The sequence below is a fragment of the Antechinus flavipes genome, chromosome 4 (assembly GCF_016432865.1).
Source record: "Antechinus flavipes isolate AdamAnt ecotype Samford, QLD, Australia chromosome 4, AdamAnt_v2, whole genome shotgun sequence".
Classification (NCBI taxonomy): Eukaryota; Metazoa; Chordata; class Mammalia; order Dasyuromorphia; family Dasyuridae; genus Antechinus; species Antechinus flavipes.
In genome coordinates this window covers 32,841,698-32,857,618 of record NC_067401.1, presented here as the reverse complement: position 1 = coordinate 32,857,618, position 15,921 = coordinate 32,841,698, and the positions used below count along the sequence as shown (strand labels likewise).

At 38.7% G+C, this 15,921-nt stretch overlaps 2 protein-coding genes across 2 annotated transcripts in view; one reads left to right on the top strand and one right to left on the bottom strand.

The window, feature by feature from the left end:
* The window catches only part of ATAD5 (ATPase family AAA domain containing 5), a 30,647-nt gene extending 21,790 nt beyond the window's left edge, over positions 1 to 8,857 (bottom strand). The window contains exons 1-3 of the mRNA XM_051992378.1: positions 4,576 to 8,857; positions 1,277 to 3,081; positions 612 to 693 (exon numbers count right to left, since the gene is read on the bottom strand). Coding sequence (XP_051848338.1) covers positions 612 to 693; positions 1,277 to 3,081; positions 4,576 to 4,650 — 1,962 coding nt within the window. The 5' untranslated portion in view covers positions 4,651 to 8,857. The remainder of the gene's footprint in view (positions 1 to 611; positions 694 to 1,276; positions 3,082 to 4,575) is intronic.
* Positions 8,858 to 12,081: 3,224 nt separating this feature from the next.
* Positions 12,082 to 15,921, top strand: part of CRLF3 (cytokine receptor like factor 3) — a 38,108-nt gene continuing 34,268 nt past the window's right edge. The window contains exon 1 of the mRNA XM_051992377.1: positions 12,082 to 14,544. Within this exon, the coding sequence (XP_051848337.1) occupies positions 14,410 to 14,544 (135 nt within the window). The 5' untranslated portion in view covers positions 12,082 to 14,409. The remainder of the gene's footprint in view (positions 14,545 to 15,921) is intronic.

Below are 15,921 nucleotides of genomic sequence, written 5' to 3'. Positions count from 1 at the left end.
AAATGGGGGCTATGGATCCTTATGTTAGGATCCCTAGGGTCTCTGCATTGACTTAATTTTAAAATAAAATATTATCTAAGTTTTGTTGTATTTTGATTTTGTTAGGTATTTCTCAATTACATTTAAATCTGATTGGCACAGAGTGGAGAATGCAGTGGGCAGGCAGGGTGTTGGACACTTCTGCCCAAAGCAATAGAATTCCCCAGATTGTAAATTATAGAGATACATGGGAGAGGAAGAGTCAGTTGGGGGCTCTCTAAATCTACTCCCTCAACCTATTCAAAATAATTCAAATTATTTTTCCTGAGATAATAATAAATTTCTGAACCAGTGACTATACATAAGCTAAATATGGAAAAGGTGACAAGACAATTATCTCAGAGACAATTTTTGACCATTTCAAACCTATTATTTTAAGAGATTTTACTGTCACAATAAAGTGTCTTGAGAAAACTAAAGAAATATAAATACTATGAAAAAATGTTTCAGAATGATATCTAATATAAGTCTACAAAATACACATTGATTTTCTTTCAATTTATTTCTGCTGATGGCAGTTTTTTAAAAAACAATAAACAGAAGATTTACTAAGTTCACTCATATTTAATTACCTTTCTACTCTTGGGAGTAAAATCTTCATCTGTTTCATTTTTCTTGGATTTAGAGGGTGAACGTATTCTGGTAAATTTCATCCTGAAAAAGGAATGTCAAGAAATATTTTATTCATCATATTATGTAAAAACCTCAACATTTAATACAGAAATAAGCCAACTAGAGATTCGATTGAAGTATGAAATAGGAAAACAAAAGGTGACTAATCATTTTCAAGTTATCTACTCAAAGGAAGAATTAAATTGAAGTAAGTCAAGAAAAGTTAAACTTTTGTTTAAAGATTTCAAAATCAGGACTTTAAAAAACACTAAATGAGTTTTGAAGTTAGTCTGACCTTAAGGTCACTTTCTTCTATCTAGTGAAGATATGCTGTAGCTAACCCATCCAACAAATAAGTCTTTACATTTTATTTCTAATTCAGATCTTAAATGCACAAAACTCATATTTAAAGGATAGTAATTATAAAACATTATAGCTTAGCTCTAGTATCTTAGATAATGACGCATAATATATAAATAAAATTTATGCAATAAGTTCTTCTCTTTTGGTTTGATTAGCAAATTAGGTTCAAGGGAGAAAAAACCAAAAATAATTTAATATTAACTAGAGCTATTCTCTAGCATACAAAACACTCTAAAACATTCAGGGAAAGACAAGCTTTTACCTAATTGGACTCTTTGAATCAAACGGTACTGTTATCAATTCCGCCATATATAAGCCATGCTGTTCCAAAGATGTGTGGATGGCTGCTTTAGTAGAAACCTTTCCAGGATTGTCAACTTCAGAATCGGGCTCTCCAATCATTACCATGCATTTTCGGGAAGATTTTCGGGAAGATTTTGGAGTGAAATCATTTACCAAGCTGTCATCTGGTGTAGTGATTTTTCTTGATTTACTGTTGGCTTTGGGAGTAGAAACATGTAAAGGATGATCGTCTGAGATATCTTCAGAAGAATTTGTAATGCTAAGGGAGAGAGTGCTTTTGAAAGCTTCTGTTTTCTGTCGTCTCAAACTTCTTCTGATGCTATTTGGATTTTGCTTGATATTTACATCACACGAAGTATTTTCTTTCTTAATAGGATCCTCAGTTACTCTCTTACCTTTTTTCTGTAGCTTCTTACTTTTTCCTTTGGCTGGGCTTTTTTTAAAATCACAAAGCTGTGAATTGTCTTTATTTGAATCTATCTGCATTTTAGAACATTCTGTTACTTTAACTGAATTATCTTTATCCCTTTCCTCTTTCAAGGAAGCATCCTTTTCCTGAGCATCTTTGTGTCTTTCTGAGGATTTTTTGACTCCACTTTTAACAGCATCAAATGCAGGCTGCCTAAAAGCATTCATGAATTGCTGTCTTTCTTCCACAGTACATTTTGGCTTTATAGCTTCAGGGCCTCCAGCATCTAACACAGCTAACTCTAATTCTTCCTCTGCTATAACTACATTGGATTTTCTTTTCTGAACTGTCTGTTCGTTTTCAGGCTCTGAAAGATTATTTCCAATTTCACTTTCCTTACATTTCAAGAAAATTGATGGTATTTTCAAAGTCTTTTTACTCTTTATCCTTGAAATAGGCTTTGGTGGCACAGTATGGATTTGTGCAAGAACAGTCACTGTTTTAAGGGGCAGCTGCTGAGAATTTTCACTTGTTTCAAAATCACTAGTGTTCCCACTTTTATCAACTTCATCAGCTGACAGTTTTGGTCCATGTATGTGGTCCAATGTGATTATTTCCTGACTCCTTAAAAATTCTTCATAGGATACAGTTACTGTATTATCATTAACCTGAGCTGTCTCAGACATATGAACTCCAGGAATGGAATCACTTACAAGATCCACAACTTCATCAATTTGTGTTCCTGTTCCTTGTTTATTGTCCTGGGGCTCCTTTTTGGATTGTGGGCCTTTATCTTCTCTGTGCTTCCTTTTCCTTAATTTTTTGCAGTCATTTTTTGTAGCATTTTGTTCAGAGCTTACTTTCTTTCTGTCCTTTTGAGAAGATATCGTGCCTGATTGCTTTTTGCCTTCTGAGAAGGGCTCTACATTTTTCTGGGTAAGAAGAGCAGAAGAATCACTATTATTATCCACAACATGATTTAAGCTCATGTCCTCTCTGCTGTCATCACTACTAATTATAATGGGCTCATTTTCCAATTTTTTAATCTCATTCAATTGTTGAGATAAATTAGTTCTCTTTCCCTTCGACTTAGACTCTAACTTGGAGGAACTGTTGAAAAGTGTTTTCCATTCTTTGCTATCGTCAACTTGCAGTGGTTTAGATGACTGTATTTTATACTCTTTAGGCAGAGAAGGGTTTTCGTTTATGGGTGAAGTCCTTTTAAAATAATCCAAGATGTTATTAGATTTTGGTGGAGAGAAAACTTTGTCCCCAGTCTTCCTTATTGGTGACATATATTCAGTAATGGTTTTACAAGAAATTCCATCATCTTCTTTCCTTTGCTTCTTGCATGGCTTTAAGTTTAAAAGAAAAGAAAAAAACATGTAATTGGGGAAAAATAAGATTTAAAAAATAAGTCTTATTTGTAGTAATACGGAAAAAGAAGTTTATATGCTTACCTAAATAAACAAATGAAGAGAAAAAAAATTTCTGAGATAAAAATCACTAATTTATGTATAACAAATGAGGAAATTATATGTGAAAATAAGAAAATATTAGAAATGCTTAGCACAAAGAAACTTATAGAACTTATGGACTGTTTTGGGGGAGAAAACATCTGCCCCAACTTCAGTCTTTTAAATTGTTGAGTTTTAAAGCAGTGGCTAGCCATCTTCTAACACAGTAGTTTTTAAGCAGGATCTGAAGTAACATCTTTTCATTCCTAGTATAAATTCGTGATCTAGTTATCACATTTAACAAAAGCTAGGCATCACAAGCAAAATCAATAGTATCTTTTTGATTTTTGTTTCATTGGGAATTTTTAAAGATGTGTTTCATCAAGTTTCAGGTATTTATCTAATTTTTTTTTTGGGGGGGGCAAGTTTTTAAGTAGAAGCAAAACCAAGATAAAAAAATGCCTTTCATAACATCTCATCTTTTCTGTGTTGTAAGTGCTAGCTGAGGGTTCAAAAGAAAGGCAGTAGATAAGGAGAAACTCAGAGCTTCATTTATCTCTCGTTTTTTAAGAGAAGCTGATGTCTGGAAACTCATGCGTGTGGACCAGAAAGAAAGCAAACAATTGCTCACCAAGTATTTCTCAAGTAACTACAAGGATGGGTGTGACAGTTCAAAGGGAAAAATGATCTGTCACAGAGGTAAAGAAATGCTCCTCTTCTCTTGTTTACCATCAGAATCCCCAACTCCCAAAGACTGTGTGACTTCCTTCCCTGGAGCCTAGTCTAGCACCCTCCAGGTCATTGGTGAGAGATCTCGGTCAGCATTCTCCTCACCCCTACGGCTAGACTTGGATAAGTGGGGCAGACAGCCCCTCTTCTCAGCTACAGGAGGGGTCTGGAGGTGGGGAGGGGGCAGATAACGCGTTTAAAGGCTAACTCAGAGAGAGGGTCTGGGTGGACAGTACAGAAAAGCTCTTGGTGATACGGGATGCTGCCACCGTCCAACAGCATCAAGATCGTCCAGGGTGGGAGTCTGAACACTAGCGGGGAGAAGCTTCTTACTACGTGGCGGTGGGGGTGGGGTGGGGGAAGAGGGGAAAAGTACCTTGGGGACCTTCTCACAGTGGGGAAACTGAAGTCCAGGGATGGGCATGTCGCATGGTTGGTGGGCATTGAGGCCACTGAGCATGCATCAAGCACTCACTGTGTGCAGGGTGAGAGGGGGAGGACAGAAACCCCCCCCCCGAAGATTGTATCGAGTACCCTGCCCACCTCCAGCTTTCCATCCGCAGCTTGGGGCAGCAAATTGAGCTTCTTCCCCTCCCCCCCAAGAGCTTGGGGCTGCCTCGGGGGACGATGAGACCCAGGCCCCGGACAGGGTGCAAAACTCACCTGAATGTCCAAGTCCTTCCCCGGCGCTCGGGGCGGGGCCGCCGCCGCTGTCGCCATGGCCAGCACCCCGACCATGGCCCCCGGCTCGGCTCCTGGGCTGCCAAGCCCTCAGGAGCTGGTAGGACCGGGCCCGAAGCGAGCGTATGTGGGGGCCATGACAGGTTGGGCCGGGCCCGGGGGGAGGGGGAGCGCGGGGCGCGGGAAGAGACCCCGCAGAAGGGGCGCGGGCGCGAGACCCCCCAGGCCAAAGAGGGCGCGGGTGTCTCCCCCTCCCCCCGCCGGCGGGCGACCCTCGAGGACTGGGCGCCGGGGCTGTGCTGGGGTCGGGGCTGGGCGGGGGGGAGGGTGCAAGCGGCTAGAGAAGCCCGAGTTCGGCGGGCAGAGATTCTTGTCAATTGGGTTTTCGCGCCGTCCGGGAGCGCCGGAAGCGGGGGCGGGGCTACAACGCAACGTCCTGGACGGGGAAATCAACGGCGGCTCGCGAGGGCCTAAAGCCTTGCGCCGCGAACATTGGCAATCCTCGCTGTCAATCCACTTCTGTCTGGGTCCCTAATCTGCACCCGCGCCGGGGCTGCTCCAGCAAAGGGAGTCTGGCGCCATCCGATCCAATATATCGAAGTTGAGACCCGCAGAAGTCCCCGGGTCCTCCGATGGCAAGTGCCCGAGACGGGAGGGAAGCCGGCCAGCTGGGCGCTGGCCCCCTAGCCCGCCCGGTCTCTGCAGGACGTCGGCCCGGAGACCCAGACGGGTGTAAGAAAACGGTGGAAAGGAGCCTGCGGCCGGGCTCGTTCTCCTGATCCCCTCTCGGTGCCCTCAGGGGGTTAGGAAAGTCCTCGATGAGTCCGGGGACCAAGGAATCACCTAGGAGGCTTTACAAAAGCTTTATTCATCGCCTTTGTCGTGATAAGCCCACCTTGTGATTAGTCCTATAGAAAGCATCTGGCCGACTGCCGAAAACCCAGATTTCTATCAGGTTCATATCTCAGAGCCACATGTCATTTTCTTTTTCTCTACCTAATCAAGATTGAATTGGGCGCAACACCTCATGTCTGAAGCTATGTGTGCTCAGATCAAAAGACCTGGGAGAGCTGTTCAAAAGCATGGAGGCGAGTGACTTCTGGGAAACTTACTGGGGCTTTTGGCAAAGTCAGCTCATGAGCACTACCGAAAGCAGTCAAATCATTAATTTTTAAAATTCTGAATATAAACAACAAAAAATAGGGCATTTTCATATATGCATAGAGAACCTAAAAAATGAATCTTTTAAAAGTTTTTAAAAAATATTTCAATTTTCCACTTACATAGAAGATAATTTTCAACATTCATTTTTGTAAAATTTTGAGTTCCAAATTTTCATCTCCCTCTTCCCTTCCCAAGAGCTCAATCTGATATTGGTTATATAAGTACAATCATTTTAACCATATTTCCATCTTAGTCATGTTGTGAAAGAAAAGTCAACAAAAGAGAAAAACTGAGCAAGGCAAAAAAGTGAAAGTAGTATACTTCTATCCACATTCACTCTTCATAGTTCTTTCTCTGGGGAAAAAATAAAAAAGATTCTTCATGAAACAAATCTCCATTCCATAAGTTTTCTTTTCTTTGGATATATAATAAATTCCACAAATTATTTTCGGAACTGTCCTGCTTGGACTTTCATCTGAAGAGCACTTTCTTGTTTTCATCTCTGCATTAAAAAAAAAAAAGTTTCTATGATCTTCTTAAGGGGACCATAATATTACTGACCCTGATTTTATTCCCCACAATGAAAACAGAGAAAATGGAACAGCAAAAAGCTCAGTGAGCTGCCTAACACAGTTCCTTCACAAAAATCTAGAACATATATCAAAACAAATTCTAAACACAGGTAATGAAACTTGCCAAGCTCTGACAGGGAAAAGAGGAGCATTCTAGAGCATTCAGATCCCCAGCCTGAGCTACCCCTGACATACTAGAGCAACCCAAAACTCAATACTTCAAAAAAGTCAGCACCCAAGAGCTCATAAACTCAGCCCAGACATTTCCTCTAGAATTATGAAATTGGATCTAACAAAGTCTGAAGTAAGAAAGTAGGCTGAAAGAATGATTGAATAATAAAAGAATCTTACCATAAAAAGATATTATGGTGGCCAAAAGGCTTATGGCATAAATCCAAAAGAAGATAATGACTCTAGAACATCTACAAGAAAAGCCTCAAAGGAAAACACAGTTTAGGCATAAGTTCCTCATTCATGAGGAATATAAAGCAAATATATTTTTTAAGTTTTAAAAATGTTTTTATAAGTGGAATAAGAATGGGGAAGTATGAGGGAAAAAACAACAAAGAAGTAGAAGGGGAATGAACAGCTTCACACAAGAGGTGCAAAATCTTAAGCAATAAATGAAAATTAGAATGACCAATTAGAAATTTATAACACCATAAAACAAGAAATGTCAAAACAAAGTCAAAAGATTGAAAAAACAGGAGAAAATGTAATACATCTCAGCTCAAAGGAAAAGAAATTGATGAGAGATAATTTAAGAGTCATTGAAACCTGAAACCCTAAAGAAAAAGAAAAGAGTCTAGAGATCAAGTTTCAAGATCTCTTAGATGAAGAGGACAAAGTGAAAATGGAATCTCTGGTAACCTTATGAAAGAAACACCAAAAATGAAAAATCCAAGGAACATTATATGCAAAAGCTAGAATTTCCATATTAAAAAAAAAATTACTGCAAGCAATCAGAAAGAAATAATTCAACTATGAAGGAACCATATAGGACTGTGGATAATTTTGTAGCTACCACTATAAGAGAGTGAAGAGCTTGGAATTTGTTGTTCTAGAAGGGAAAAGATACAAACAAGACTAATTTACCCAACAAAACAATGTTATGGGGATGAAAATGAAATAGAAGACTTTCTAAGCATTCTTGATGAAAAAATCAAGTATGTGTAGGAAAAATACAAACAAGTCAAGAGAAATGTAGAAAGATAAAATGAGTTAACAATCATAATGGATTAAACACTTTATTTTACTGTAAGGAGATGATTCATATGTCTGTCCCATCAGAACTCTATTATCATCAAGGATCATGGATTGTTAGAAGACAGGCAGCCTGAAAGAGATTTTGTTCTATTTTGATGACCTAGAAGAAAGTAAAAGGATAAGAAATACATTGTAGAGGCAGAGGAATGGGGATGGGGTGGGGTGGGGGCGGGGCAGAGAGAAAACAGAAAAGGAAAATTATCTTATAATCAGGATGCCAGAGTAGAAGACTATACAAACAAGGAGGGAATGTTTGGAGGAAGAGAGTTTACACTTGACCCTCACTCTTTATCTGAACTAGTTAAAAGAGGGAAGAATACACACACAATTGAATACAGAAATAAATTTCACTCAACAGGATAACAGGAAAGAAAGAAGTGAAGAGAAAAGGAAGAATAAAGAGAGTTTTAAGGAAAGGATTAATCCTAAAGAAAACAAAAACGAGGCTGGGTAAGTAGGGTTGAAAAGAAAAAAAGAGGGGCAGCTAAGTGGCGCAGTGAATAGAGCACCAGCCCTGAAGTCAGGACAACCTGAGTACAAATCTGGTCTCAGACGCTTAACACTACCTAGCTGTGTGATCCTGGGCAAATCACTTAACCCCAATTGCCTCAGCAGAAAGAAAAAGGAAAAGAAAAGAAAGAAAGAAAGAAAGAATCAGAACTTAGGATTGTGAAGGAAAGAGAATTGGGACAGGAGAACAGAAGCACACTATACTAAACCTAGGTTATTGTGCTGAGCATACTCCTTTCTTTTCACCTTCTCCATAGGGGTAGGGTATATGGGAAACAATTAGAAATGTATAAAAAAATAGGATAGAAGAAAATACACAATCAATAATTCTAATTGTCATATGAATGGGATAAATTCACTCATACAGTAGAAGAGAATAGAAAAATGGATTAGAAAGCAGAATCTAACAATATGTTGTTTACAAGAAATACATTTGAAACCAAGATTCCAACAGTTAAAGTAAGGTGTTGGAGCAAAATGTATTATGCTTAAGATGAAGTAAGTTAATAACTCTGATTAATTTTGCATAGGGCCCATGTGATCATTTGTTTTGCTTAACTATGCTTATGAGTTAGAAGAGTTCTGTTTTCATCAGCAAGGAAGAAAATAGGCAGAAGAGAAAATTAATATTTGCTAATTGATTAAACCAAAAATTACATTAAAATAAATAAGTCACAGTGATTACTGTTATTCTTGGCTAAAAGACTTAGACTCATTAAAGCCATCTAAATATGAACCTTGCAGAACTGCTATGTAGCACATTATATTTCACCTTAGTTCTACATCATCTCCTTCAAAGCTCATGTCTTTAGACAAGCTGCTCAGGGGACTTGGGTTCTCCATCTTGTCAATGACTGACTTTTCTGAAACTATTTAGAAACTTTTCTTGCTCCTGAGTAAATTCGACTCCACTTATTGGACTCAAGATGTCTGGCTATCTTAAACTCACAAGGTCTCCTCCAAACCTAGAAAATTAGATGCTACTCAGGAAAATAAACATAAACTAGAAAAGGCAGGCAGGTAGACATTTACTGGCTGTGTGACCCTAGGCCAGTCACTTAATCCTTTTGCCTCAAAAAAAGAAAGAAAAGCTAGCTAAAGCCCAGGTATAAACTGGCCTAGATGAGATCATATTCCATATAAAAATGGTCAAGAGATGCAAGAAAAGAGAGCAACGTGTCCCTCCAACCTATTCTTGGGGTGTTTAGAAACAGTACTCTATTTGCTATATGTCATAATTAAAGCAGAGGATTGAGCTGGAAGCTTTCTCTTCTTTTAACTCATGAAGTACTCTGTCTCATTGCTATTATTATGGAGCAGAGAGAAGACTAAGGGATCCTTCAGGGTTTACCATATCATACCAAAATTCCAAGTCCATTCATCATTTTGTTACCTTAACACACCCAAATGCTGAGTCACACATGTGGCTGGCCAGAAGCAGGCAAAGCATATGTGTTGCTCTTTACAACTTATATTACACTAACAATTATCCAAACATGTAGTGGATTGCCTTAGAAGGGAATGCTTGCCTACTCCCCCTCCCCCCCACTTAGTACCCAACTATTATATCCAGGTTCTTTGAAACTGAATTTATTAGCTGTTCTATCAATCCTCCAAATCCTCAAATTTTTCTTTACTTCTAACCAGTCAAAATTAATTATATGTTCTCACAGCAACACAAAAGTACATATATTCAAAATTGAATTTGAGATAACTAAGAGATAAGAATCAAGAACAGTATTCTTATCACTCATTTCCCAAACTACATCTTCCCAAAATTTCAGAAAGTAAAGATTGTGAGTTCTTTTGATTCTGTTTCCTGAGGCAGCTTATCAGTGTTGTCTTGAAAGTTAGCAAAACAAGAAAAAGAAGTTTGAGAATCCACTTGATCAGCCCTAACCATGCTGCTATATCAGCACATTTCAGTCACCTAAAGGAAGATTAAAGGGCACGACAAATTTGCCAGATCATCAAATTCAGGAACCTCCAGATTTGAATGATACCACATTGCAGTACTAGATTTGGGAAGCATAGAAATCTTACAAATGTAGTTTCTCAAGATTGCAATTGTAAATCAAATTGCAGGAATTGGGAAAGGGGGGAATATGTGCTGCTATTGCTTCTTGGTACAGAAGAAATAAAACTCCTAGTTTGGAATTAAGTGTAGCTTCAGGGCAGCTTCTTGGCTTTTCAGCCATTTTCTCTCCTTCTACTTTTCCAGCCTACTCAAATCTTTGTACTTTCTATCTCTCTCATAAGAGACAAAAGTCAGACAATAGACAAAGAAAATTACAATGATTACAGATGACCAGTTGCCAGTGTGGAAATCATTTCTGAATTGTTAGAATAATGATAAAAAGCAATGCCAAATAAAATAAAGAGTAAAACTCAGAAGATGTGATCATATAAATCAACTAATCAATAAACATTTATCAAGCAACTGCTATATTCCAAGAGCTAAAACGGGATCCAAAAAGAGAAAAGACAATCCCTACTCTTAAGGAGTTTACAATGCATAGGAGAGACTACATGAAAATGTATGCAAAGAAAGTAATATACACAGGATATATAAGAGATAATTAGCAGAAGGAAGGCACTAATATTAAGAGAAATTAGGAAAGATTTCTATTAAAACATGGAGTTTTAGTTGGGACCTAAAAAAAACCCAGGTAGTAGGTAGCCAGAATAGGGAAAGGAGAGCATTTCAGGCATGGGGGAAAGCCAGAGATAATGTCTGGAACCAAGAAATAGGAAGCCTTGTTTGTGGAACAGTGTCATTGAATCTAAGAATATCTGTTGGGAAGTAAGGTATAATAACACCTGAATGTTAGAGATTTTTGTATTCCATCTTGGAGGCAACAGGAGCCACTCAAAATTTATTAAGTAGGGAGTGATATGATCTGACCTTAGATTAAGGGAAATCATTATAGTAGCTGAATGAAGAATGGGTTGGAGTGGGGAGAAAGTAGAGGCAGGAGATTCACCAGCAGGCTATTGAAATAATTCTTGGAGTGAGGTGATGAGGGCTTGTACTAGAGTGATAGCTATATAAGAGGAGAGAAATCAGTATATATAAGAGATGTTTCAAAGATGAAATTAAGTGGTCTTGGTACTACATTGGGAGTGAGAGATAATAAGTTGATTATGACTCCTACATTATGAGCTTGAAGGACTGGGAGAATGGTATTGTTCAGTACTATAATAAAGAAGATGGTGGGGAAAGGTTTTAAGGAGAAAGGTAATGAGTGCTGTTTTGAACATGTGGAGTTTAAGATGTCTATTAGACCTCTAATTTGGGATGTTTAAAAAACAGTTGGAGATGCAAGATTGGAAATCAGCTGAAAGGTTGGGGCAAAAAGGGTGACCAACAGTTTCAAAGGCAGCAGAGGAGTTAAGCAGATTGAGGATTGATAAAAGTTGTTGGTTTTGGCAACTAAGAGATCATTAATAACTTTGGAAAGAACACTTTTAGGGGAATGATAAGGTTGAAAGCTGAATTGTAAGGGGTTAACAAGAAAGTGAAAAGAGAAAGTGAAAGCATTTATTGTAGATAGCCTTTTTGAAGTGTTAAGCTACAAAAAGCAGAAGAGATATAGGGCTATAATTAGGTAATTCCAATTTGATCCTTTTAAATAAGCTGTTGATGTGATTAAAAGACAAATAGATAAAATAATAGATATCACTACAAACTGATAGCATTTCCTAAGGAAATTTAAACAATGTAAATCAAACACCACAATGGAGAAACCAAAAGAATAGAAAATATCTAGACTGTTGAAACCTTTGATCTTTTTACCAAGTAGAGAGAAATGGAAGGCAACATTAATACCAGTTAAAGAATATAAACTTGTATGGAAAATATTATGTAGATAGAAGATGATAAATAGTATTACCTCATAAGATAATGAGAATCAGAAAAAATTGGAAAGATTGGAAAGAAATTCAATTAAAGTCATTTTGAGGTCATTTAAAATGTACTTAATGTTTTTAATCTTTCTCCTACAATACATATAAAAACAAATTTTAATATGTTTTAAAATTTTTTCTTTCAAATTCTTTTCCTATTTCCTTTCTTTCCCCCTCATTGAAAAGGCAAACAATTTGTTATAGGTCATGCATGTGCAGTCATGCAGATCATATTTTCATATCAGTCATGTGGTGAAAAGAAACACGATAAAAATAATAAAAACAAGAAAAATAAAAAAATATGCTTTGATTGGCATTCAGATGCCACCAATTCTTTCTCTGCAGGTAGATAGCATTTTTCATAAGAGTCCTTTGGAATTGGTTTGGATCTGTGTATAGCTAAATCATTTATAGTTGATCATTGCACATCTTGCTGATACTGTGCACAATGTTCTGATATTGCTCACTTCACTTTGCATCAGTTCATGTAATTCTTTTCAGATTTTTCTGAAATCATCTTTTATAGCACAATAGTATTTCATCACAATCATATACCACATCTCATCTCTAAAATATATAAAGAACTGTGTCAAATTTATAAGAACACAAATTGTTTCCCAATTGATAAATGGTCAAAGGATATGAACAATTTTCAGATGATGAAATTAAAGCCATCTATAGTAATATGAAAAAGTTCTCTAAATCACTATTGATTAGAGAAATGCAAATTTAAAAAACTTTTAGGTACCACTACACACCTCTCAGATTGGCTAAGAGGAAAAGATAATGATGAATGTTGGAGGGGATGTGGGAAAACTGGGACACTAATACATTGTTGGTGGAGTTGTGAATTGTTCCAATGATTCTGGAGAGCAGTATGGAACTATGCCCAAAGGACTATCAAACTGTGTCTTTGAGCAATGTTTCTATTGGGCCCATGCCAAGGAGATTATGAAAAAGGGAAAAGGACCCATATGTGCAAAAATGTTAATAACAGCCCTTTTTGTAGTGGCAAGGAAACTATTCAGTTTGATGGATGCTCCTCAATTGCAGAATGACAGAATAAATTATGGTATATGAATATTATGGAATATAATTGTTCTATAAGAAATGATCAGTAGGATGATTTCAGAGAGGCCTGGAGAGACTTACATGAACTGATGCTAAGTGAAGTGAGTAGAATCAAAAGAACATTGTACACAGCAACAAAAACATTATGTGATGATCAGTTTGATGGATGTGGCTCTTTTCAACAGCCTGGTGATTCAGGTCAGTTCCAAAGATCTTGTGATAGATCAAGCCATTTGCATCCAGAGAGAGGCTTATGGGGACTGAGTATGAATCACAACATAGTATTTTCACTTTTTTGTTGTTGTTCTTTGCTTGCATTGTTTTCTTTCTCATTTTTTTCCTTTTTGATCTGATTTTTCTTGTGCAGCATGATAACTGTGGAAATATGTATAGAAGCATTGCACATGTTTAACATATATTGGATTACTTGCTATCTATAGGGAGTGGGGGGAAGGGAGGGAGAAAAAATTGGGAACACAAGATTTTGCAAGGGTAAATATTGAAAACTATACACTTGTTTTGAAAATAAACAGCTTTTAAAAAAGAAACAACAACTCTGTTTTATACCTCAGAGATGTTACATTATTCATCCAAGGCAGTCATTAAACCAACACTGTTATTACCAGTACTGAATTTACATTTCTCATACCTCTCATCCCATATCTCTCACATTGGCTAAGATGACAGGAAAAGATAATGATAAATGTGGGAGGGAAAATTGGGTCACTAATGTATTGTAGGTGGAGTTGTGAAATGATCCAACCATTTCGGAGAGAAATCTGAAACTATGCCCAAAGGGCTATAAAACGGTGCGTACCCTTTGATCCAGCAGTGGGTCTATATCGCAAGGAAATCATAAAGGGAAAAGGACCCACATGTGCAAAAACGTTTGTGGTAGCAAAGAATTGGAAAGTTAGTAGATGCCCGTCATTTGGTGACTGGCTGAATAAGTTGTGGTATATGAAGATAACCAGATTCGCCTCTGGCTGCTCTAGGGAGCGCTTTGCATTCTGGTTCCCGGTCTAAACGTTCCTAAATCGTGTCCTGCGCAGGATGCTGCATCTTCCCAGGTCTCAGTTTCCCCTCTCGCTAGAGGCACTGGTCCCTCCTCTCTGGAGGCGGAGCTGAGCGGGTGCTTCCCAGGCATTCCCGGATTGGTCAGCGGGGCGTGGGGCGTAGCCTCTCCTCGCGGCTGCTCCGTGCACCCAAATCCCGACTGTCAATAAAGTTTGTTCGAAAGCCCAACGAAGGAGGAGGTCTGACACTTCCGCCTCTGAAGAGGTTGGGCCGAAGCCGGGCTAGGGGCCGGAGCGGCGGCGGCGGCTGGATGAGAGGGAGGATGGAGCCCGAGCCGGATCTGGAGCTGCTGCTTCAGGAGGCCCGGGAGAGCATCGAGGCGGCGCAGAGCTACCGGCGCGAGCTGGGCCAGCGGCTGCAGGGGCTGCAGGCGGCGCGAAGGCAGGTCCGAGTCCGCACCCGAGCCCGAGACGGTCCGAGAGGGGGAGGGCGCGTGAGGGGGCGCGAGGGGAGGGGAGGGGCCTGAGGAGCGAGGGGCGGGGTCTGCGAGAGGACGTGTGAGTGGAGGGGTGCTGGGGCGGGTCTGTCTGATGCTTGTGAAGGGGTGTGAGTGTGGCAGCGGAGAGTCCGAACTTCTCTTAGAACTGGGGAGTGGTCTCTAGTATCAGACTGGGGAGTGGGAGGCAGATAGGGAGAATTGGGAGCAGAGTTTGGCCAGGGAGAAAAAATGGAGGAGGGGTTGAAGAGCCGTGAGTGTAAGGAAAAGGGTGGGGGGTCCCGTGTGACTCCTTTCGTGCCTTAGCCCTCTTCGATATTGAGGACTAATTAAGTACTGGGCTGGCCCCCGAGGCCCCTTCTGGAGCTAAAATTCTGTATATAACTTTATATAATCATTTCCGTAGTTCATTACTAATGGGTGCAAGGAGTACAAAGAATGCATGAAATTTATACAATTTATCAGATTGAAATTGTGAAGGAAAACACACACCAGATATAATCCTCATAAGAGTGTGAACAAAGCTTTTAATGAAGTGACTTTTTTTGAGTGAATAAATACTTCTATTGTTTCTTGACATCGATGCAGTTGGTGACCCAATGTGATTATTTGTGTTTTTATATAAAAGATTACCTTTTTTTTTCACTATAAACTTTCTCATGCTTACGAGAAATGTAAATTTAGTACTGGTTATAACAGTGTATAAATGTCTCCTATTTTATGTCTGTCTTATCTTTACCAGTTTTGTAGAGCAGGCATAGGCCGTATATTATTTTTACTTTAGAAAAGTTGACCCAGCAGAGGGTTTTGCTACCTAAGTATAGCAGTGGCCAAGCTCAAAAGGGAATTCTGGTGTCTCTCCCTAAGTATCCTAGCCATAATAAAGTCTTTGAAACAGGAATCTCAAAGTATTTACAATATGACATTTACAGTCTTGCTTTTATTTTCATGGGAAAGTCCCTTTAAAAAAATTTTTAACTTTTGCCATTTGACCAGTATATGGCCAATCTTATTCCCAATTAAAAGCTAAGAGTTAAATATTAAAGTATTTATTGTAGTAATCACTTCATGTAGAAATAACTCTTGTTTTCAAAATTAATTTGATGTAATTATTTATTAAATGTATTGAGTTATTTTCATACATATTCTTTTTCATTTTGCTCCCAAATTTAGAGGCGATAGACCTTTTCTTTATAACTCAAGCCTTGTATTGCTGTAGTTTAAAAAGATTTCATAAAGATTTAATATCCTGCCTTCTTGGGTATACAATTAGAACACACTTCAGTTAGATTTGTGATGACTTGGCCTCTTTTGTGGACTGACTAA